Source organism: Pseudorca crassidens, chromosome 3 (genome assembly GCF_039906515.1).
Source record: "Pseudorca crassidens isolate mPseCra1 chromosome 3, mPseCra1.hap1, whole genome shotgun sequence".
Taxonomy (NCBI): domain Eukaryota; kingdom Metazoa; phylum Chordata; class Mammalia; order Artiodactyla; family Delphinidae; genus Pseudorca; species Pseudorca crassidens.
The window spans coordinates 98437648-98461757 of record NC_090298.1 but is presented as its reverse complement, the minus strand read 5'-3'; the positions used below and the strand labels follow the sequence as shown (position 1 = coordinate 98461757).

Sequence of the window (24110 nt, the reverse complement as noted above, 5' to 3'; positions counted from 1 at the left end):
ATAATGGAAAAGAATATGAAAAAGAATGTATATATGTATAACTAAATCACTTTGCTGTACAGCAGAATTTAACACAACATTGTAAATCCACTAAAATTCAATAAAATTTAAAAATTAAAATAAAATACAGATAACCACACTCCCAAATTTTCAAACATTCTGCTGAATTCCTCAATAGAGCCTGGAATGTAAAAGAAGAAATAAGTGAGAATGAAGGTATAAGCTTCAGGAGGGCAGGATCATGGCTTTTTTGCTCACCATCATATTCCCAGCAATTAGAACAGTAACTGGGACAGAAAAGGCACCTAATAAATAGGTATTAAATTAATTAGTAAATCAATGAACAAACGATGTGACTGAGCAAGTTAGTGAATAAGTAAGCAAGTAATGAATGAAAGACAGCTGTCCCTCTTTCTACTGACTACTTTCCTGGTGACAGTTTGAGCATCACCTAAATCACCAGCACTATAAAACTAGGAATATGATTTTGAATTGTATTATAAGGAAAACTATAATTATAACAAAAAATAATGGAAGTCATGGTGATTTGTATTTAAAATAAGACTTTTACCCTTATTACACAGAAAATTGGATATCTAATTCCATCTATATTCTATCTACAAATTCTAATACATTATTATCCATTACCAAGCTATAGCTAAATAAATGGAGTAGATCAAGAAAGAAGAGTAAAAATTAAAGCTAAGGTTACTGCAGAACTTTTTTGTGGTAGACATTTGGTAGAATGGTGAGAAGACTAAAAGAAAACTGGGTGAGTTGCAGCCAAATGTTAGCCAATATTTGAAATGGTTAGAAAATACAAAAATCTTAAAAAGAAAGAAGAGGGAAAGAGAGAGAACAGACACATGTTCTACGTGTCTATGATGAAATACATAGTTTACTTTGTAAACTATGAGTTAACAAAAACAATGTAGTAGAAAAATATTTAAGAGCATTAAAAATGTTCTCGATATATTATTAAGTAAAAACAAGGCAAGTTCCAAAACAACATATTCAGTATAACCTCCTGTATATTTAGAACAAAAATGATAAAGCCTATATTCCAAATACCAGACAATATTAAACTTTCCACTGCTATTTCCAAAATTTTTTATAATGCTTATCTATTTCTATTGTTCTTAAACTTTAAAACAAATAAATTCTAAGCAATGTATCTTTAGCTTATGTTTAAATACTAGTATTTCAACATTCATTAAACTACTATAATCTTTTTTTCCACTGCAAATAAAATGTGGCTATGGTGTTTAAACCACATTATAAGTTCAACAGGTTTGAATGTGCAAGGTTAAGAACCTAACTACAATTTATAAGAATGATTCAGGGGTCAAATATGTTCCAAGTTCCAAAGAGCTAACATAGAAAAGAGTATCTACAACATAGCCTAATTATCAACTGAGGGCAGTCTATGTATTCATTCCTGCCAAAAACATAATCTAGGAAGCATAATTCTCCTCTATGCTTGCTATACCAGCCACATTTCTCACCTCTGTGCTTTGGTTATGTTGTTACAAATCCCCTGAAATGTCCCACACTCTCTGGACCACCCCCTCCTCCCTTATTTTCTAAAAAAGCTTGTGAATTTTTAGAACACTAATCTTGCTTTCTCACAATTGGAAGATAAATAAAAACTTATTCATCAACTTCTGTGATAAAGTATTGTATTACATACAAAGTCTATGAATCTAACAATATTATTATAAGAACTAGAAATGAGTTACCATCCATAAGAATTATTAAACCGGATCCTTTATCCAGGACATCAGCAACAACTGCTTCACATTTTACTTTTCCTAAAATGTAAAGTAAAATAATAAATAAATAGTAAATAAATAAATAAGGAGACTGTTTTAAAGACCGTAAGTTATATGAGGACATGAGAGAAATTAACATAACTTCCACTGTAAGTTCAGCAAAACTAAAAAATCATGATTTAGAATAATTTTCAATATAATGTTGAATCATAAACATTAAAAGCAATCAGAATACCTGAATCACCAAATTTGAAACATCAATAATTCTGATAAATTAGGTTGTAAAAAGTAACAATTTTCAATCATTCAATGAACACTTGTTAAGCATACAGCCAACACCATCTACCCCATTCCTTCTCAAATCTCTACTCTACGGGCTTCAATTAGACAGTGTTTCTTTCTAACTACCCTGTTCTTTTAGGGACTGTTCCATTATTTAACTGGTAATGTTAAATCTTGATGGATTAACAATTGTTTGGGAGTGAACTCATAATCTTTTTCTCCAAGCTGTTTTTCTCTTTTGTTCCCTATACGAATGAATGGTACTATCCACCCAATTGCCAAGCCAGAAACTTCAGCATGACCCCTGCCTCATAAAATAGTGTCTAAGTATGTGGCAAGACTTGAGTATGCAGAGACTGGGAGAAGCTAGATTATATGAAAAGTTTCTGATTTCATCCTGAAGTCTATGAACAGCCATCTGGGGTTTTTAATAGAGAAGTGACAAATACACTTGCATTTTGGAAATAATATTCTGGCTACAGTGAGAAGAGCAGACCTGAAGGGAGCAAGAATGGAGGCAGAGAGAACACTTAGAAAGTGAGAGATGACGGTGGTTGAAGTGAGGTGGACAGAAATAGGATTCTAAATGTATTGAAGGGAGAGAATCAAAGAATTTGGTACCTGCCTGGGTGTGAAAGATGGTAAAAGAAACGCTAAGGATAACTAGATTGCTGTCACTTTCACCTCCTAAATCTCTCTCTGCTTCTCCCACTTCTCTCCATCTCTCCACCACCACCTTAGCCTAAGCTACCATCATTTCATTTGAACTACCACAACAGACTTCTAACGAGGTACCTGCATGTCCACTCTGACCAACTTTAAAACCTGCTCTCCTATTATGTCTGAAGTTATTTTTTCCCAAAGTCAACCTGATTACCAACCTGATTATGCCAAATCCTTCCATTTTAAGTTCTAATGGTATCATGTATGTTTCATCTGTAATGTTTAGCACATACAGTTGCAAGTGTACATTTATTTGTGTGGCTTTTTGATTATTGGCTGCCCTCCCCACCAACTAGGTTATATGCTCCATGAGGACAGAGTCCAGATTTGCTTCCATTCTCCATTTAATCACAACCCTAGCAGAAAGCCTAGAAGTTAGGAAGTAATCAATAAATAATTGTCAAATTGCTGATGATCTCTTCAGGTGATCAACTCCACATCCAATGAAACACCAACCCCACTCCCTACATATCGCTATAATTTCTCCACTTATATCCATCCTCATGACCACAATCCTATTCAATCAACCACGGTCTCTAACCTAGATTATTACAACAGTCTCTTACAAAATCTCCTTCTCTCTATCTCATTCCCTTAGAATCCAAGCATTACAAACATGAGCCAGAGTTGATGCTTTCTAAAATCCACGTTTGATCATATAATTCTCTCCTTTCAGTCCTTCAGTGGTTATCTATTGTCTTTAAAATAAAAGCCAGACTTCTTCACCTGACCACACACTGCACACTGCCTCAGATAAAAAAGGGCTGCGTGAAAACTTAGGCTGTAACACTAAACGGAAGACTCAAACTGAGATGGTGGAGCAGGAGAACACGGAACTCACCTCCCCCCCGACAAACACATCAAAAATACATCTACATGTGGAATAATTCTCCCTAAAAATTAAGTGGAGACTACCAGAAAGACCTGTACAACCAAGGCTGTAAGAAAGACCCACAGGTAACTGGGTAGAAAGGGAAGAAAAGCGAGCGGGTCAGGACCTGTGCCCCTGAGAGGGGACTCAGAGGAAAAAGGAGATTACACAGGAAGAGACCTTCCCTGGGGAGTGAGCACTTCAAGCCACATATTGGGCACCCCAGCCCTGGCGTCCAACAGAGGGAACACGAGTCCCCTTGGCTGGCTGGAGGGCCAGTGGGATTAACAGGAGGGCTGTGGGAAGCCTGGACTCCGGGAGCATGTGAACACACGTGCTCCCGAGGCAGGGCAGAGAGGGCAGACTGAAACCACTTGGGTAGCTGACTGGTTGCCTACAACTGCCCTGGTCCCCAGCCTGAGCTGAGAGAACACGCCAGCACCATTTGCCTCGTGTTGCAGCTTCACTCTCTGGGCTGCCGTGATTGAGGAAAAGGCTCAGCCATGAGACCCTGAGGAGGTTCAAACCCTAAGTGGCAACTGAGTGGCGAGGGGGCAGCCATTACTGGTGACTGCACTGGGGCTCCAGATCTCTGATGGTGGCCATGCCAAACAAAATCCATGCTCCGACCCTCACTGACTACCCACCCCAGCCCCTCTCGCTCCACCACTGCTCCCCTCTAGGGTAAGGGTGCCAGCGCTGGGAGGGGGGGAAAGCACACACTTAAAGGAAACTTAGCCAGCTCAGACCCGACCCTCAGGGCTTCTGCTCCAGCAACTTGGGACCTGCCCCCGCACCAAATAGTGGGGTAACAGCCACTAAGCAGAGGGGAAGCTCTACCTAACACCTAGCTTGGCCCTACTCCTCCATCTCCAGCCCCACCCCCTACCAAGATGACAGCTGCCAGCACACCTTGAGAAAAGACATAAATTGTGCTCACATCAAATCCAGCTCTCCCATCAATGCCACTGGGAACACGCAGACTGTATAGGGACACGCCCACAAAAGAACACCCCTTCAAGACCACCATAGGTAACTATTTCACCAAATTTCAATAGATAAAGAAATAGATAAGCAAAATGAAAAGACAGAGGAATCTGTTTCCACTGAAAGAGCAAGAGAAAACTCCTGAAAAAAACAACTAATGAAATAGAAATAAACAATTTACCAGATAAAGAATTCAAAGCATTAGTAATAAGAATGCTAACTGAATTAGGGAAAAGAATAGCTGAATACAGTGAGAGTTTTAACAAGGAACTAGAAAATTCTAAAAAGAACCAATCAGAACTGAAGAATACAACAATTGAAAAGAAAAACACACTAAAAAGAATTAACAGCACACTAGGTGATACAGAAGAACACATAAGTGATCTGGAATATAGAAAATGGAAATCACCCAATCAGAACAGCAGAAAGAAAAAAGATGAGAACATTTTAAGGGATCTTTGGGGTAACATCATGCATACCAACATTCCATTATAGGGGTCCCAGAAGGAGAAGAAAGGGAAAAGGGGTAAAAATATATTTAATGAAATTATGGCTGAAAATTTCCCAAGTCTGAAGAAGAAAACAGATATCCAGGTACAGGAAACACAGAGGGTCGCAAACAAGATGAATCCAAACAGACCCACACCAAGACATAGCATAATAAAAATGGCAAAACTTAAAGAGAGAATTCTAGAGGCAGCAAAAGAAAAACAAAGAGCATATACAAGGGAATGCCCATAAGGCTATCAGCTGATTGTTCTGCAGAAACTTTGCAGGCCAGAAGGGAGTGGCATGGTATATTTAAAGTGCTGAAAGGGAAAACCCTACAACTTAGGATACTCTATCCAGCAAGATTATCCTTCAGAACTGAAGGGGAGATAAAGAACTTCTCGGATAAGCATCAATACTAAACCAACGCTAAAACAAATGTTAAAGGGTCTTCTCTAACTGGAAAAGAAAAAGCTATAACAAGAATTAAGTATCTATAGAAAAGGAAAAATCCCATTAGTAAAGGCAAATATATAGGGAAGGTTGAGGCTCAACCACTTAAATAAACTAGTACAAAGATTAAAAAACAAAAAATTGTAAAATCACATATAACTACAATAATCAGTAAAGGGATAAACACGAAGAGGTAAATATGACATCAAAAACACAGATGGGGGAAGCGAGTAAAAAAATATAGAGCTTTTAAAATGTGTTTGAACTTAAGGGACTACCTGGTTTAAAACAAATAAATAGAATCATAGATCAACATCTATGAGCCCCATGGTAACCACAAATCAAAAATCTACAACAGATACCCAAAAACAAAAGAGAAAGGAACATAAGCAAAAGAAAAGCGTGAAACCACAGAGGAAAAAACTAAAAGAAGAAGAAAAAAACAAGGAAGAACTACAAAAACAACCAGAAACAAGTAACACTAACACTGAAACAGAACTATTCAGCATTAAGCAATACGAATTTTTTTTAATTAAAATCTCAAAAAAAATTAAAGTACAATTCTAGCTATTTGCTGACCTCTACCATTATATAATGTGAAATGAAAAAGACTTTTTTTTATTTTACCACCTTACATGGTCAGTATATAATTAATATTCTGACATCAGAGTAGCAACATAAATATATCGAAGTAAAGTGAAAAAATAATGAGAAGATTTACTGAACAAGTAAGATATTATTGAGAAAAATAAATTGATTATTAAGACAGCCTTGGTTTTACTTACTCTTAAAGAAAATAGAAAAAAGTTAATTACAAGACATTGTATCTTTTAACATTGTTTGCTTTATGAAAATCAGTACCAACACAAATACCTGAGAAAAGAATGAAGAATCATATTCATGGGAATCATAACTGATTATACACAATCACTAAGTTTAGGACACAGACAGAAAATGCTCCTTTCAATTGCTGACCAGATGTTTAGTATTTTGAAGTTATTTCTTAAATAAGACTATTCAAATAGGACAAAGTTTAAGGGAACCAAAATAGGTACTAGTTAACATCAATCTACTCTAACGCCTGACATGCACGTAAATAACTTAGTTTATTTAGGTTGCTCTATGCCAGTTTAACACATTGACACAGTTTGGAAGGTTAGTCAGAAAATAAAACGATCAAGAACTCACCTGCTCTGGGAAGTGGTTTATATAACTCCAGGTACTGTTCCCCATGAAGAACCTGCATTAGGGTAAGCAAAATTTTATTAGTAGACTTTCTTCTTCCACAGCTTCTTCTGTGGATACCGCTAATCACAAGTGGCATTTCACTGTCCACACGTTCATGTGACTACTTCCCCCAAATTATCTGTCTCAATTTGGCTCCCACTTCTTAATTATATGATTCAGAAATAATCAGTACCCCAATCTAAAGACTGTCAGCTCTCTAGAATAGAAGAGATACATTTGTGTTCTTTCTTGACATTCATAAATTTTTGTTGACTGATAACTGTGGATTATTTGCTAATGGAGACACTAAACTAGGCGTATTTCCAGTGTTCATCACTGTGCCTGGAACATAGCAGGTATCCAGTAAATATCTACTGAATAAAAATGAACAAATAGGTCAGTACTAGAAAAGTAATTTCAGGTCACACCTGCCACATACAAATGACACAACCAAAACATTAATATAAATCTTATAACCACATTCAAGTAAAAGCAATGTCAACATTTTCTTAGTGTAAGAGTAAATACTAAAGACTCTGTGCAACTTCATAGCCACTTAACCTCAATGTATCAAAGCAAGAATATAAAAATATATGTAGGAATACTATAGGACAGTAAAAACAAAACCTGACCCATATATCCGAATGACCACACTCAACTGCTATGGGACAGTTTAATTCCCAGTCTTCCTCAGAACCCAGAAGGGAAAAAGAAAAGGGGTGAGGGTAGTGATGGGAGGACAAATGAAGGACTGCCTCACTATCATACGACCTGGAAGCTCAAGGTTAGGAAGACTGGGATTCAAATCCCAAGACGGCTATCATTCCCAGGGACAGATTTTGAACACTATTCATGATTTCCAACTCCTTCCAACTCTGAGGAAGAATTCTGAAACATTTACTTTAATTGTTTGTACTGACATTACCCAAACAGAAGAACTGTATGCAACAAATACCATGGGAGAGTGACTAAAACAACAAACTGCCTGGCATCTATTTCTTGCGTCCTTCCCTACTTCATCGAATACTTTAATAAAATAACCGTAGATTCTCATAGATTCAGAGCAGCAATGAGCTAATCGATCCTCCAGTAAATGGGTTCTCCAATCAGTCAAAATCACAGAAATCAGTTCAAAAGTCTACGATTCAACAGTTATCAACTGGACTCATGGCCTGACCCTTACTTCAAGAAATAAAATAACCCCAAAGGCTTCTCACAATTGTTTGCTCCTTCTTGGAACAATTTATTCACTTTGCTTCTCAAATACCACATTCTCCTGATACGCCTCATACCTCACTGGCCACTCCTTCCCAGTCTCTCTTGCTAACTCCTTCTCATCTCTTCAAACTCTCACCAAACTCAGGCTTTTTTTCTCTGCTTACATTCTCACACATTGGTGATTTCACCCAGTCTCATGTCTTTAAATCTCACTTAAATGCTACAAATCCCAGTAGGGCCTCCCCCGCAAACTCTAAACTCACACATTTAACTGCCCACTTTATATCTCCACTTGAATGTATAATAGGCATCTCAGATCTGTCCAAAACCAACTCCTGATCATCCCCACCTTAAAGTGATTGTATATATCTATTTTATTATACATAGTAATATGTCATATGTAACTACTATACATATTAAATACATTGTACATAATTATGAATATACGGGTATATATGCATATATATCATCCCAGTTAACCTGACCAAAAACCTTCATCCTTGACTCCTCTTTCTTTCCATGCATATCCAGACTAGTGCTGGAATTACCATAATAAACTCCAAACTGGTTTCCCTGCTTCCATGCTTGGCTCCCATAAATCTATTCTCCACAGAGGAGCAAAACTGAGCCTGTGAGTGAACACAGCCAGATCATACCACTCCTCAGTTCAAAGCACTACAAATGGCCTCCCATGTTAATCAGAGTATGAGTTGAAATTCTTATGATGGCTACAAGGCCCTCTTCTCCTACCGCTGCCCCCTTGCTCATTCTATAGCTGTATCAACCAAAAGCAAGGTAAGTATGCACCTGCCTCGGGGCCCTTTACACCTACCTGTTCTCTCTGTTTCAAATATTCTTCTCTCTTGCTCCTTCATCACTATCGTCAGGTAAGGATTATCATACCCATTTTATAGATAAGGAAACTGAAGCTTAGAGAAGTTATTAACCCTTGGTCAAATAGCATGTAATGGCAGAGAGAGAATTAATAACATTATGCCAGGGTTACGGACTGTACATAATTACTGTTGCCTTCTTTTTGCTTGCCTTTTCAACGAACTCTCTACCCTTTTTTTCTTTTTAAGAAAAATTAAAAGACATGCTAAATCTTTATTCTTGAATCAACCACTATAAACTATTGTATTAAGACACCACACACACACACACACACACACACACACACACACAGTATGTGACATTTACCAATCATATTTAAAGGAACAGAAGAAGAGCAAAATAAAGGTTTCTTATTATGCATACCTTTGCCAAGTTGACTGAAAGCCCAGGAATCTCTGCTAATCCTCCACCCATTATAGATTTCTGAGCTAGAATAACTCCAAAGGTAGGCAAACAGGAGAAATCAGAACTCCCTTCATAAATAAACCTCAAATCTTTCGGCTCCTTGATTGATGCTCCCACTCCAAGGGCATACATAATAGTGTCCAGTTCCGTATAAGAAGAAGAAAATGGAGGAAATTTATGGCCAATAGCTCCAGCCTATGGAACAATTGTAGAAAATTATTTTTTCACTGATATTCTTGTCAAATCTTTAAATTTCTGACTTTTCAAAACTATTAACTGCTACATACTTAGCTTTGTGAATAGAATGTCATTTTAGTGAATCTGATAGGGTATCATAATTGTTTCACTATATTTTTTTAATAAAATCAATTGTATGGAAAAAGACTTCATTTACAAATAAGTACTTTTTTCTTGCCCACTTCTTGTTAACACATAGTATATCTCATTTTCAACTTTCCTGTCTCTGATGATGGAAAAGCCTATTAATACAGTGACTGTTAGCTACTCAAAATTACAAAAAATAAAAAAATTATTATAAACAGGGATAATGAATGGCTCTATAAGATCTATTTTATAAAAGTCAGTATAAACAGATGAGCAAAACACTGCTTAATGCTTGTAAATCAGACTCCCTCATAATGGTTTTGGTTATAATTAGATTTTACCGTAAGCTCCTACCTAGGACTGTCCTTTATCTAACTGGATATTGTATTTTTCTATTTAGTGATGACATGCCTAGCTAATTTGTGAAGCATATGTTAGGTTATAAAAGAATCATGTCCAATTTTTGATCACTTTCATTCTAAAGCAAGAGTCAGCAAACAACAGCTGAGAATTAAAAATGGTTTTTACATTTTTTTAAGAGTGGTCTAAAAAAAGAAAAAGAAGATTATGTGTCAGAAACAGTACGTGGTCCATAAAGCCTAAAATATTTACCATCTGGCCCTTTACCAAAAAAGTTTGCCAACCCCTACTCTAAAGTAAAATCACATTTATAAACTGATCATATTCTCAGGGTTACAATTAGATTGTTTATTTCATCACTATGTCTCCCCTGAGTCACAAAACACCATAACTGAATGTGTCAAATGACTTATTTCTTATTATTTATGCACTATAATTTTTTTTTTAAAAAAGAAGTACTGGAGATAGGTAATCAGCAAACTTCACAAGAGCTATAACCACAGCTCTACTTGAATTTCTGACACAATGGGAGACTTTTTACTTTGCAGCCATGTTGAAATATTTCCAAAATACAATCTATCAATGCTTTTCCTTAAAAGAAATGACTCAAAAGAGGCACTAAGTTAAATATCCTTTTCTAAAGAGTTAGAAAGTGACTGAAGGACGATTTTCAAAAATGCTCCAAAAAACAAAAAAGACACTTGTTTATTACACTGAAGAAGAGAAAGTAAAAGTTACATTTAATATTTTAGCCTTATGTTCATTCAAATTTTATAAACATTCAGTACATGTTCTATAAAGTTTTATGGTCACTCACCTTTCCTATTTAACAATAAATTAATAGCTTGGAAAAGTATTTTTTGCATAAAAGAAAAGGAAAGAAAAGAAAAAAGTCTCCAGAGAAGGCAAAGCGTTAGCCTTTCTCTTCCACTTACAAATCCTGATGTAGCTGTTGATGTCACACTACTGGTATGATTTGCCGAAACTCCTCCATCTGAATCTATTTTATTTAGAGCTTCAATTACACTGCCAATTGATTCTAAAAAAAGGAATAAATAACAATAATAATGCTTTTTCCATCAACAGATGAATGGATAAAGATGTGGTGAATATTACTCAGCCATAAAAAAAGAATGAAATAATGCCATTTGCAGTGACATGGATGGACCTAGAGATTGTCATACTGAGTGAAGTTAAGTCAGAAGGAGAAAGACAAATATCTATGATATCACTTATATGTGGAATCTAAAAAAAATGGTACAAATGAGCTTATTTACATAACAGAAAGAGAGTTATAGATGTAGAAAACAAACTTATGGTTACCAAGTGGGGAGGGAGACAGGGAGGGATAAATTGGGAGACTGGGATTGACATATACATACTACTATATATAAAATAGATAACTAGTAAGAACCTCCTATATAGCACAGGGAACTCTACTCAATACTCTATAATGACCTATATGGGAAAAGAATCTAAAAATCAGTGGATATATGTATACGTATAACTGATTCACTTTGCTATACAGCAGGAACTAACACAACATTGTAAATCAACTATACTCCAATAAAAATTAATTTAAAAACAATCAAAAAAAAAAAAATCAGTCCCACTATGGAGTGGGAAGAGCAATTTGCATATGTGAAATATCTAGCCAGTTATTTTACAGTGCTATTTAAATAGTGACCTACAGGACAAACTTCCAGATTTTTCCTATACAGTTGAACTATATTTCATTTGTACTGAAAAAAAATTTAAATCATTAATGATTCAAGTCAATCAACTTCAGGATAAATAAGGATGAACGAATTGAATTTTCTCTTTAGGATCACTGGAATTTAAATAAGACAGAGTGCTTTGGTAAACCTATTACATAAAGATCATAAAAGCATCATCTTCAAATATCCTAAAGAGCTAATATTCCCCTGGTGAAATCCAAATAAATGTAAGCTATTTTCAAAAAAAAAAAAAAAAAAAAAAAAGCTTTTGTTACAGACGTGACTAAGAAAAGCTACAATGCTTTAGACAATCATTCCTATATCATCCAGCAAGCCTGCTGCAGAACCTTCACTGGCATTCATGAACTGACTGCGTGATGTCAGGCTATTGCAGGAAAAAATCGTGAAAGACTCTGAATAGACCAAAGATAACTGGGTGTTTCCAACATACTCTCCCCACGTTATGATTCCAAAGAGGCTCTAAGCCTGCAAAGTCTTTGAGTGATTTTACAACTCTGTAAAGTCGGATCCTTGTCCACAGATGTGCAATTTCCATCTGGTGGAGGGACAACTAATTTTCCTTCTCTCCCCACCATCACCCCTCCTCCAGGATGCAACAATGTCAAGATTACCCCCCAGGTCTCTGTACAGGTAACTGCTCAGAAAACATTACTAAAAATTCTTCCAGAGAAAACCACCGTTACGAGCAGTGACTACGGACAGAATTCAGAAGCTGCTATTCTGGGGTCTAAAAGGTTAATAAAGGAGATTCACAGAGTATCCACATATGCCATAAGGTTCCAAAAGCTCTGGGACCTTTCTAACAAACCTTAGATATATGGGCCTCCTTCTAAACTCAGACAAAAACTATAACTAAACTACAGAATGTGAGATGACCAGGGCTCTCTTCCATTCCTGGTGACACTAGGTAGGTTTCTTGCCTACCAACCCTCCTCTTACCACCCCATTTAGGCTGCTGCCTAGATGGGAGGCTATTTAACTGAAGTAACCTCGGTACAGGCTGGCGGTACTGCACTCAAAGACAGACCACCTGAGTTAACTCTTGGCTCAAACACTGAGAAAGCTTGGGCCACTTACTCAGCTTTTCTGGGATTTAGTTCCATCATCTGTAAAATGAAAATGATGAAATGGGTGCTCGGAAAGTCGTGATTCTACAGAAAGTGTAAGATTTTTTTTCTAACTGTACTTCAAATACTAGGGTTATCTTTTCATTTGTAACTATATAATTCATCATTAGCTTTTTCTTTATATTAGTCTAATACTTTTAAGGCAATAAAATGGAATTCTGACCTCAGAGAAGAGTTTTTAAGATCCTTTTTCCTTTTCCTAATTTTCACTGATAGGTGACTGCTGTTCGTAGACTAAATTTACCTCATATATCAAAAAAAAAGAATACAGAAAATGCTACCGCTAATGACATAACAATCATGTTATCCTCTGATTGAGAAAAGTATAATGAAAATTTCAGTGAGTGTACCAGCAGACAAGAAAGTAACATTGGGATTAAAAAAAAAAAAAAAGAACAGTCATTTTTCAGATATATTCTTCTATCAAACACTAAATATAATACTAGGAAGGGAAAAAAAAAGATTTTTCTGTAAAATAATCCTGATTCATGATCCTTCCCAGAAAGGTCCTTTAAATTTCATATACTATATACATATGTGAGTTATACTAGAAAAAATAATGTGACTTTTATTGGCCGTCTCTTCCTGTGGCATATCATAGATGATTCAATAATTCAAGGTAACAAGCATTTACTAAATCCTTTCTATGAGTTCAGCACTATGCTAGCACCAAATACAAAAGGACATACAAGATACATTCTCTGCCTCCAAAGGAACTTATTATGCAGTTAAGAAACCACACACTTATGAAACAAAAGCAGTGGAAAGCAGTCATGATTAGACGCTCAAGTGGTAAGAGTTCAGCTAAGAAAGAGCTGAAGCCCAGAATATGAAGCCCAGAATATCTGGGGAGGTTTTGTTGAACATCTGGGGCTTGAGTTTTTCTAAAGAAGCACCGAGATTAGCAGAGGTGATAAAAGGAATGAGAGGCATCTTAGAAAGGCAGAGAAACAGTAGCAAAGACAAAGTGCTAAAACAAAGCAAAATCTATTCACTAGAGAGAAAAGACCTAAGCCTAAATAATATAAGACTTAAATAAACTTTTGGGGAAATAAAGAAAAATCAGGTCAGATTAAGGAACATGTGATTAGATATGGCAAGACTTTGAAACCAACCACCAGATGGGGAATAGATGCATTGAGCACAAATGGGTAAACACCTCCTTACGTCCCCTCAATCACACATATACCAAAAAATCAGGATCATAAGAAAACTGAAAAACTGACAGTGGGAGTAACATACATACTTTAAATTGGAGAGTTCTAATACCTACTGGAGCAGAAAATGTGCTCTTGATGATCTGAGCATCTAAGTTATCACAATTAAGAAGACAATTCCATAAGAGAAGAGAATGCTTTGTTGCCTCTGATTACCCAACCAGGACTAAACTGACTTGGGACTCTTTACCTTGAATTCTCTGAGGCTTGGTGGCATTATCAAAGTCACAGATCTTCGTCCAGTTAGCTTTCACCGCCTCAGGAGTCATTGGCTGAGTCCTCTGTCTTACAATGGCTCCAAGGGTCCGCTCCCATCGTACTGGTTATAGAAATAAAACCAAGATACTGAACACATAGTTTAAGAGGGAGACAGAAAGTAGAATTCATGAGTCCCCTGAATTTTTTTTTTAACATCAAGAAAAATGGAATTTGGAAAAAAAGATTCTAACTTCTAAAGATTTTTACTACAAATTTAAAAAAAATAACAAACCCATTAGGATGTCAAATTTCTTTTTCTAATATTTGAAGCTGAAGGGAAAACCTCTCCCTCCTCTGACTATGCCAGATACTACTAAAGGTAGGATGAAATGCTGAATCAGAAAGTTAAATTATATATAATCACACCAAAAGACTGTCTTCATCACCAAAGATCACTTAGATAATACACTTCAAGGTAACAGAACAGAATAGAGCTCTGTTGAATAGCAAACTGAAAACTAGTGGTGATAACAGGTCAAAGACTCCAGATAATCAAATTAATATATCACACAACCCCACATAATTCTCCCTTTTCCTCCCTTTGCTCTTCCTCCTTTTCCATGGGAAGTCAACTAGATTGCCCACCCAGATTCACAAAAATCATCATTGCTGCATAAGTTCCATAAAGATAATTTTTAACATTTTAAAAGCCTGAGGAATAAATAGAACCTTATTTAAACAGAATGGTCAGACTTTGATGATTACTAAATTGAAGGTTTGTCCTGGGAAATGACAGAAGCTTCTAGAGATTTCCTATTGATAAAGTCCCATATACAGCTTTTATTGCAACAACTGATCTTCCTTTCTTAAAAGATGTCATAAGACACTTAAAAATGTTTGAATAAGTTACTTCATAACTTAGAGAACAGTCATTAATAATACACTACAATATGTTGTAATAATGTCATCCAGTAATGGCAGCCTTTTAAATAATTCAATTAATTTTGATACCAGCATCCAACTGAAAACTTGAATTGGGATATTGGAATGTTCACAATTTTTTTTAAACACCATACAGTAATTATCCAATTTGGAGCTCACAAGGTTTAAGAACTGGGGGAAGAGAGGATTTAAGCCAGATGAATTTACTATTGGGCTGAAGGAGAATAATTTCTATAGATCAGCTGCAATTTCTCTTCTAGAAAGCTGTCCAGTGTGATTCCCCACTGTCTCCTTCTGATGTCTCATGCTCCAAGGAAGAAAAGAATCACTGAGAGAACTGGAGAACTTGCCTAGGACAGAGCTCTTCCCATCTTGAAAAAACGCCCTCCCTGCCACTCACTACTCTGCTAAACAGGCATGTGGGGTGTCGGAGACATGGGAATACAAACATCAATATAAAGAGAGACTGTGCTGTCTGAAGAAACAGCCAGTTCTGAATAGGACAGAACAAATATTGAATAAGCACCGCTAATAGGAAAAAAATTGAAAAGATCCTTGAAAATACCACAGGCCTGCAGGGCAATTTCCATGTTTTAGAAGACCTGTTGCTATAACAATGTTTGAGTTTGATTATGCGTGCACTAAATCCAGTGGTTCGGCATTTGACAAGGTCTTTACCCAGCTCTACCTGGATATGCAGTTTTAAAGATATGGAAATAATGTATGGCAAACCAAAAACCAAAAGAGACTTACATTTTCCAATCCATCCTGCTCCGACCTACCAAAAAGAGGAGGAAGAAGTTATACCATCTAATGTGAAATTACTAATAAAATTTTTATGAAATTAACAAAACAGGCAGCTATCTTTTTGCAAGTATCAGAATGCTAGATGACAATGGATGAAAATAATGCAGCTCTACAAAAGTCTGTTGGCCCGCATGACTTTGCACTATTCATGTTATCAGAGTAGAAAAATAAAGCAACACAATATAGCAGAAATGCATGTAGCAGAAAAGCATGACTTTGCACAGAAACCAAGGTGTGATACCAGTTCTTCTACAGACTAGCTGTCTGATCCTGGTTAAATAATTTGACTTCCCTAAACTCAAGATTCCCCTTATGTAAAATCAGGATAATAATACACTCTTCATGAAGTAACCATGAAGGTTAAACAATATAAATACCAAATTTGCCCAGCACATCACTTGAAATACATGTCCTTCTGGAAAGACTTAATGAATAAAAAAAATAAAAAGCAAAGAAAAATAAAGCCAGGATTTGACTTAATGAACTACATATACTCATTTTAATGAAACACCTTTATATAGAAATAAGGCAAATGACCAAATACATTAATCACCGTACAGAAAGATGATATTTTTTCTAGAAGCCATTCAAGGAAATTCTCAGAAGAAAATGTCTGATGTAAGAAAATCTGTTTGTCATATCTTCAAACACCACAACTACAGTGTTCCACATGCATATAACAGAAGCAGACAGCACACTTTTCAGTGGCTCTAATCACTCATTCCTTTACGTATATTAACAGGACAATCGGCCTTGATGCTGTCAGAGTAGTTAAAGTGGCAGTGGTACTGATAACAGGCAAGAAAAATATCATCTTTTACGATACTTGGGGAGTGAAGCAACAAGCTGCAAACTCCTCACAGGTGCTAGAAACAACAGCTCCAGTCGATCCAAAAAATCTCTATCTGCCACTCTAGATATCTATCAAAACTTGGCAAACAAAGTGTCAATTTACATTCAAGGTTTAAGTCAGGATATTACACACCTCTCTTACTGTATTTTGTACTCAATCTCACACAGCAAATGTCCCTTACTAAAAATGTTCACAATATAGTAAAATAAAAGAACAACATACAAAACTTCATCTACAGCATTATCCTAGTTATCTGTGTATGTTTGGGTGTGTGTGTAAACTGTATACCTAAAAAAAAAAAGCCTATTCGTGTAAAATGCACATCTAATAAAAGACTGGAAAAGAATATCCACAAAAATATTAATAGGAGTTATCTCTCGATAGTGGTAATGTGGGTGATTTTTATTTTCCTCTATATACTCCCCTATATATTTGAAGTTTTCTACAAAAGCATATATTATTTTTGTTCACAGAATTAATAACAAACATAAATGTAAAAGACAAAGAATTTTTTAAAAATTCCTTAATGAGATAAAAAGACAGGCAGACCAAATTTTGAGCTCCACAGGGCTTGATATTATTAAATTTCTCTTCTGTAAATCTAGAGTTGTAAAGTTCTTTCCACCTCTAATTTTCCACAATTCACAATCAACGACTGTGATTAAGAAAGCAGAGGCACCTATCTCTGCATAGACTGTTTTTCATTTACTAAACAGCTTTTTATTCAAATAAATCAGGCTAATATATATCATTCACTTCAAACTGAGCCAGGTAATTTTGCTACCAAGAAATATCTTTGGATGTCATGTATTCCACATGCAACAGGTTTATTATTATACAACCACAGAGAATCAAATAAAGGGGGGTGGTCTAAAATATAACAGTTCATGCTAGAAAAGAAAAAAGAGATCAAACTCAAATGAGGACTAAAAAATATATAAATCAGCATAAGGAGATCTAAAGGGACTTTGATTATACAGTGAAAACTGAACCTCATTGGATGGTAGGATTATGTGTGGTTTTTATTTTTATAGCAAACATGTAAAGCTTTGCAACAGGGAAACATAGCAAAGTTTATTTTTAAAGTTAATACAAATAATAAGTTGTGTTTACTGATCTATCATACCCAGACTGAATTCCTGCTATACTGATATAATAGTTAAAATCGAGGGGTGACTGCTCTGTATGCTAAGAGTTTAAAAATATGATCTCCAGTTCTCACAACAAAACCCCAAGAAAACGAAAACTCAGGGAGGTTAATTTGTACAATATTCCAGCGAGCCAGCAATTACCAGAGCAAGAAATCAAAACCTGGCCTGGCTGGCTTTAAACCATCACCTCTGTCCTTTCACTTAACTTACTACTCAGCATCTCTAACCAAATGAGACTTTCTGTATCTGACTAAACACATCAAACCAGTCAGTCACATTTTCATTTGACAAGAATATCAGAAATGAAGAACTAGGGAAGAACAATTTACAAAGTTGCTGTTACTTTCTCAAAAAAGTACATTAGTCATACTTGTTCCTTAATTATAACATATACATAATATTAAAAAATATACAAGTGATACCAACTGCTGCAGATTTTTACAAATGTGAACAATTGGAAAATACTAATTTTTGAATCATTTTTTTATATTTAGTTACACAAATATTGCTTTGGGAGAAAGTGCAAAGGTGCAGAATACCTCAAACAAGCCACCATTTTCCTCACAACTCTCATGGCAAAGCCAAAGGACCAGGGGTGCTACGTAATCTGGCTTCAGAGCTTCCAGAAGATCTGAAATAAATAGCCAAAAAAAAAAAAAACTATCAACAAGAATATATACATATTCAATCAATCATTTTACTTTCTGAAAATTCCTCACTTATAAAATTAAAGGTTCAGAGACTTTTTAAATAAACAAGAAAAAAATTAGATATACATAATTAATTAGTATTAACATCCAAGGCTTTTAGAAGAATCTTTTCATCCCAATGGAGACATTCAGGCTTCTAACATAGAAGGCATCAGATATACCTTTCCAAGATGGGTAACGTACTGTTTAGAAGACAAGTTAAAGCTGCCTTGGCAAAGACTGGTGAGCAAAGGCATACATAGCATAATGAACTTAGGTACCATTCATTCCCAAAACTATTTTGCTCTCCCAGAAGCTAGAACACTACAAAACAGCCTTGACAACTGTAACGACAGTAAGATGATGTAAAATGGACCTTGCAACCATTACTGATGAGTCACAAAGTGTAAGAAATATTTTCCTGTTATATACCTTCTGTGAGCAACTTAACAGAGCAGAAAGGTACTACACAAGGAGCATGAACACCTAGATTTTACTGCTGGCCCTGCCATGTAGGCAATTTAGGGCACTGAGCACAGCACTCAACTCTCTTGGACGTGTGTCTGTATCTGTAAGATGGTAATTAAAATGCATTACCTGCCTATTCTACTAAGTTGCTGCAAGGCTCAAATGAGACACGATTTGTAAATACATCTTATAATCTTTAAAGAATCAAATAAATGTAAATTTTAACTGTGAAGGGACAAAATATAGTTTTATATTTTAAAGTGACAAAGATGACATTTACAGTCCCTGTAAATTAAAGAGCAGCTCTAAAAACCTTTCACTTTACAGTATTCCTGACCCCAGAAACTGTGAGATAATATATACTTGTTGTTTTAATCCACAAAATTTGAAGTAATTTATTACACAGCAGTAAATAACTAATACAGCTTGGGAAGTTAGTTCATGAGTATTCATCCTAAGATTATGTTTCATTTCATGTAAGAAACATGTAAGTCACATATATGACTTTCCATTTTTCAAATATATTTCAAAGGGGGAAAAGAAATTGCAAATGTCTCCACACATTACTCTTAACACCTGGTTCTTTAACAAATAATTCCTTTGACAGCCTGTAAGTTAGTATTTCAGAGGAAAAGAGGAAAAACGCTGAGGCAAAATAAATTTTCAGCTTTTTCTAAACTATAAAAAAGTAATAAATACCAAAATTTAAAATAACACAAATTCAGAATCTGAAGGGCTTTTAAAAATGATCTGTAACAACTCTCTTCTTTTACAGAAGAGAAAGCGGGTCCAGAAAGATTAAATTATTTGTCTAAAGTACATCTTATTCTCCAAACATCTTTCACTAGGGTTTGGTGGGCATAAAAGATACTACATTAAACCGTGACTTAACATCTCTAGAGGTCAAAATTAATGGAAGCTACATTCTCAAAGGAAAGCAAATTTAAAAGCTAAAGTTTTGTTTCTTTGTTTGTTTGTTTGTTTTGCAATACACGGGCCTCTCACTGTTGTGGCCTCTCCCATTGCGGAGCACAGGCTCCGGACGCGCAGGCTCAGCGGCCATGGCTCACGGGCCCAGCCGCTCCGCGGCATGTGGGATCCTCCCAGGCCGGGGCACGAACCCGCATCCCCTGCATCAGCAGGCGGACTCTCAACCACTGCGCCACCAGGGAAGCCCTAAAAGCTAAAGTTTTCAATATTTTCTTGAAAACTTGCTGCTTCCCCAAGAAAGTCTACAGCCCATGGCAAAAAGTGACTTAGGTAGGAGTCTAGCACAGAAATGATAAGCATAAAATTCTAAATAGTGGTTGTCTCTTGGCATGAAGCAGAGGAATAGAATAGAAGGTATAAAGTTAGATGCAAGTAATGTTCCAATTCTTGGGTTGCGCAGTGAGTTCATGACTATGCATTACATTTTTTTTTTTTTTGCGGTACACGGGCCTCTCACTGCTGTGGCCTCTCCCGTTGCGGAGCACAGGCTCTGGATGCACAGGCTCAGTGGCCATGGCTCACGGGCCCAGCCGCTCCGCGACATGTGGGATCCTCCCGGACCAGGGCACTAACTCGCGTCCCCTGCATCGGCAGGCAGACTCTCAACCACTGCGCCGCCAGGGAAGCCCCTATGCATTACATTTTGATGCCTTACTTCTTGCCAGTAACCTACACTGTTGTGCATATATATGTAGTATTATACTTAAATAATCCAGTTCTTTAACAAGAATTCCTTCAATAAGATATGAGAGTATAAAGAGTTTTTAAAATAAGGGACTTTTTAAAATGGCCCTGTTGACAAAAGAAAAGGAAAAAAAATTAGATCTCAGGTACAAATAGCTCTTCTACACTAAAGCAAACTGGTTAGGCACAGCTCTTAGGAAAAGCTAGCAAGTACATACTTGTTTGGTATTACAAATTCCAAGTTCTAAAATGAACGTTAGCTCAAACGTGGAAAGTAAAATGGTACTGTGAAAAAGCATTTGTATGCCATGAAGCAGCTAATTCTAAAGTAATTTCACTCATCAATTGTTTTCTACTGTTTCACAGAAACTACTTTTAAAGTATTATAGATATTTTCTTTTTAGAAATATGTTAAAACCAGGAGTATCAAAAACCATACACAGTTTTTCACCAGTCAAGTATTCTATTTATTATATAACTAAATAAATAAGCATTGGCTCTCAATCATACATTTAAATTTTTAAATTTAAAACTTTGTATTTCATGTTTTCAAAGAACAAAGTTGGAAGACTCACATTACCTGATTTCAAGACTTACTGTAAAACTATAGTAATTAAAACATCATGGTATTGGTAAAAGGACAGGCCCATAGATCAATACAACAGAACAGACAATCCAGAAATAGACCCACACATACATACATGGTCAATTGATTTTCCACAAAAGTGCAAAGGCAATCCAAATCAAGAATGAGGAATAGTCTTCAGGACAAATGAACTCGCAGTTTCTTCCACAAATAATTGGCACTTTTTTAAAAAGGAGAATGAGCTATTATATGTTAAATAAAACTTAAGAGATACAGTAACAAAACGACTGTGAACCTTGTTTAGATCACTGTGGAATAAACTAACTCTAAAAAGATACTTTTTAGATAATGAGGAAGTTTTCATATAAATTTGGTATTAGACAATGTTAATGAATTATTTTATTTGGTGTGATATTGGCATTGTGGTTACAATGTCCATATCTGTTAGAGACACATTTCCAAGTATTTATTAGGTGAGACGCAACATCTAAGATTTGCTTTGAAATGTTACAGAGAAAAAGGGAGAGGGTAACAAAATAAATAAATCAATAAAACAAAATCATTTTGAAATATGCCCAGAGCATTCTGTTCTCCTTAACAAAGGCCTATCCTCAAGGGAAGCTACCAGAGCCTTATCTGACTTAAGGGAAGAACAATTAGACTAGTGGAACCCGTCTAGCCTTCCTGTCTCAAATAAGGGGAGAAAAAGAAAAAAGGCTAAAAAACTCTACTGAAGGTGAGAGTCCAGAGACTTTGACCTGCTAAAAAACATGGGGATTTAATCATAAGATTATAGAACACTTCCCCTCACCATAATTTACAGCCACTTCAACAGGGCTCCAGTATAACAACAGTGGATTACAACTGAGAAAGCTGCAAACACAGAGTACCTAGGGAAACCCAAAGACAACAGGGGGCACAAAAACAATGACAAAGAGGAAAATGTAGCCTCTGACACCAACAGCTACAGCAACCAATAAATGCAACCTAACTCCTAGCTAGATAAACATGAAACCTCATAATAAAGCTCTGAATACCACACTTTCTACTACCCCAATACATCATGTTCTGTTTTCAACAAAAATTTCAAGGCATGCTAAAAGGCAAGAAAAGTACAGGCTGAAGAGACAAAGCAAGCCTCAGAACCAGCTTGAAATATAGCAGAGATTTTGGAATTATCCAACTAGGAATTTAAAGTAACTGTGATTAACATGCTAAGGGCTCTAATGGAGAAAAGTGGACAACTTACAAGAACAGATGACTACTGTAAGCAGACAGAAGTAAATGCTAAAAAAATCAAAAGGAAATGCTCAAAAACAAAAACAGGGCTTCCCTGGTGGAGCAGTGGTGGGGAGTCCGCCTGCCGATGCAGGGGACACAGGTTCATGCCCCGGTCCAGGAAGATCCCACGTGCCATGAAGTGGCTGGGCCCATGAGCCATGGCCGCTGGGCCTGCGTGTCCAGAGCCTGTGCTCTGCAGCGGGAGAGGCCCGCGTACCACAGGAAAAAAAAAAAAATATATATATATATATATATATATATATATAAAACTTTGAAATGAAAAAAGAAAAATCAGTAAGCTTGATTTGAATATATGTCAATAGAAACTTCCCAAACTGAAATGAAATGCAAAGAGAAAAAAGGACAAAAAAATAAAAGGGAATAGAATATCTAAGAACTGTGGTATAATTACAAAAGATATATTGGGACTTCCCTGGTGGCACAGCGGTGAAGACTCCACGCTCCCAACGCAGGGGGCCCAGGTTCAATCCCTGGCCAGGGAACTAGATCTCGCAACTAAGAGTCTGCATGCCACAACTAAGAGTTTGCATGCCACAACTAAGGAGTCCACGTGCTGCAACTAAGGAGCCTGCAAGCCACCACTAAGGAGCCCACGAGCTACAACTAAAGGAGCCCACCTGCTGCAACTAAGACCCGGCCCAACCAAATAAATTAATCGATTAATTAATTAAAATAAAAAGAACAGGCACATAATGGTAACACCAGAAGTAGAAGAAAAAAAGAAAACAACGGAAGAAATATTTTAAGTAGTGATGGCTGAGAATTTTCCAAAGTTAATCACAGATCCAGGAAGCTCAGAAGACATCAAGTAGAATATTGCCAAAAATCTACACCTATTGTTATGCATACTATATTCAAACTGCAGAAAAAACAAGGAGAAAATCTTGGAGGAACACAGAGAGAAAAATACCTTATGCATAAAGAAACAAGGGAAGAATTATGTCAGACTCTCCTTCAGAAACCATGTAAGCAAAAGAAGAGTGGAGTGAAAGATTTCAGGTGCTGAAAGAAAAAAATTACCAACCCAGAATTCTGTACCCAGTGAAATTATCCTTCAAAAGTGAAAGAGACTAAATTATATCTCAATAAACCTGGGTGGGGGGGGGCGAAAAAAAGTGAAAGAGACTAAAGAGAATAAAAAAACAAGCTAAAGACTGGGAAAAAATATTTGCAAAACACATATCTGATAAAGAACTTGTTTCCAAAATATTCATGGAACTCTTAAAACTCAACAACAAGAAAACAAAGAACCCCCCCCAAAAAAAGAAGAAGAAAACAAAGAACCCAATTTAAAAATGAGCAAAAAATAAGAACAGAAACATCAAGGAAGACAAATAAATGGCAAATAAGCA

The 24110-nt window shown here is 36.2% G+C and overlaps 1 protein-coding gene across 2 annotated transcripts in view; it reads right to left on the bottom strand.

Moving 5' to 3' along the window:
• Positions 1-24110, bottom strand: part of HSD17B4 (hydroxysteroid 17-beta dehydrogenase 4) — a 92505-nt gene that overhangs the window by 44393 nt on the left and 24002 nt on the right. For both annotated transcript variants that reach the window (XM_067731519.1, XM_067731518.1), the window contains exons 9-15: positions 18579-18670; positions 15982-16006; positions 14279-14407; positions 10941-11044; positions 9280-9516; positions 6766-6817; positions 1740-1811 (exon numbers count right to left, since the gene is read on the bottom strand). In XM_067731519.1, the coding sequence (XP_067587620.1) occupies positions 1740-1811; positions 6766-6817; positions 9280-9516; positions 10941-11044; positions 14279-14407; positions 15982-16006; positions 18579-18670 (711 nt within the window). The remainder of the gene's footprint in view (positions 1-1739; positions 1812-6765; positions 6818-9279; positions 9517-10940; positions 11045-14278; positions 14408-15981; positions 16007-18578; positions 18671-24110) is intronic.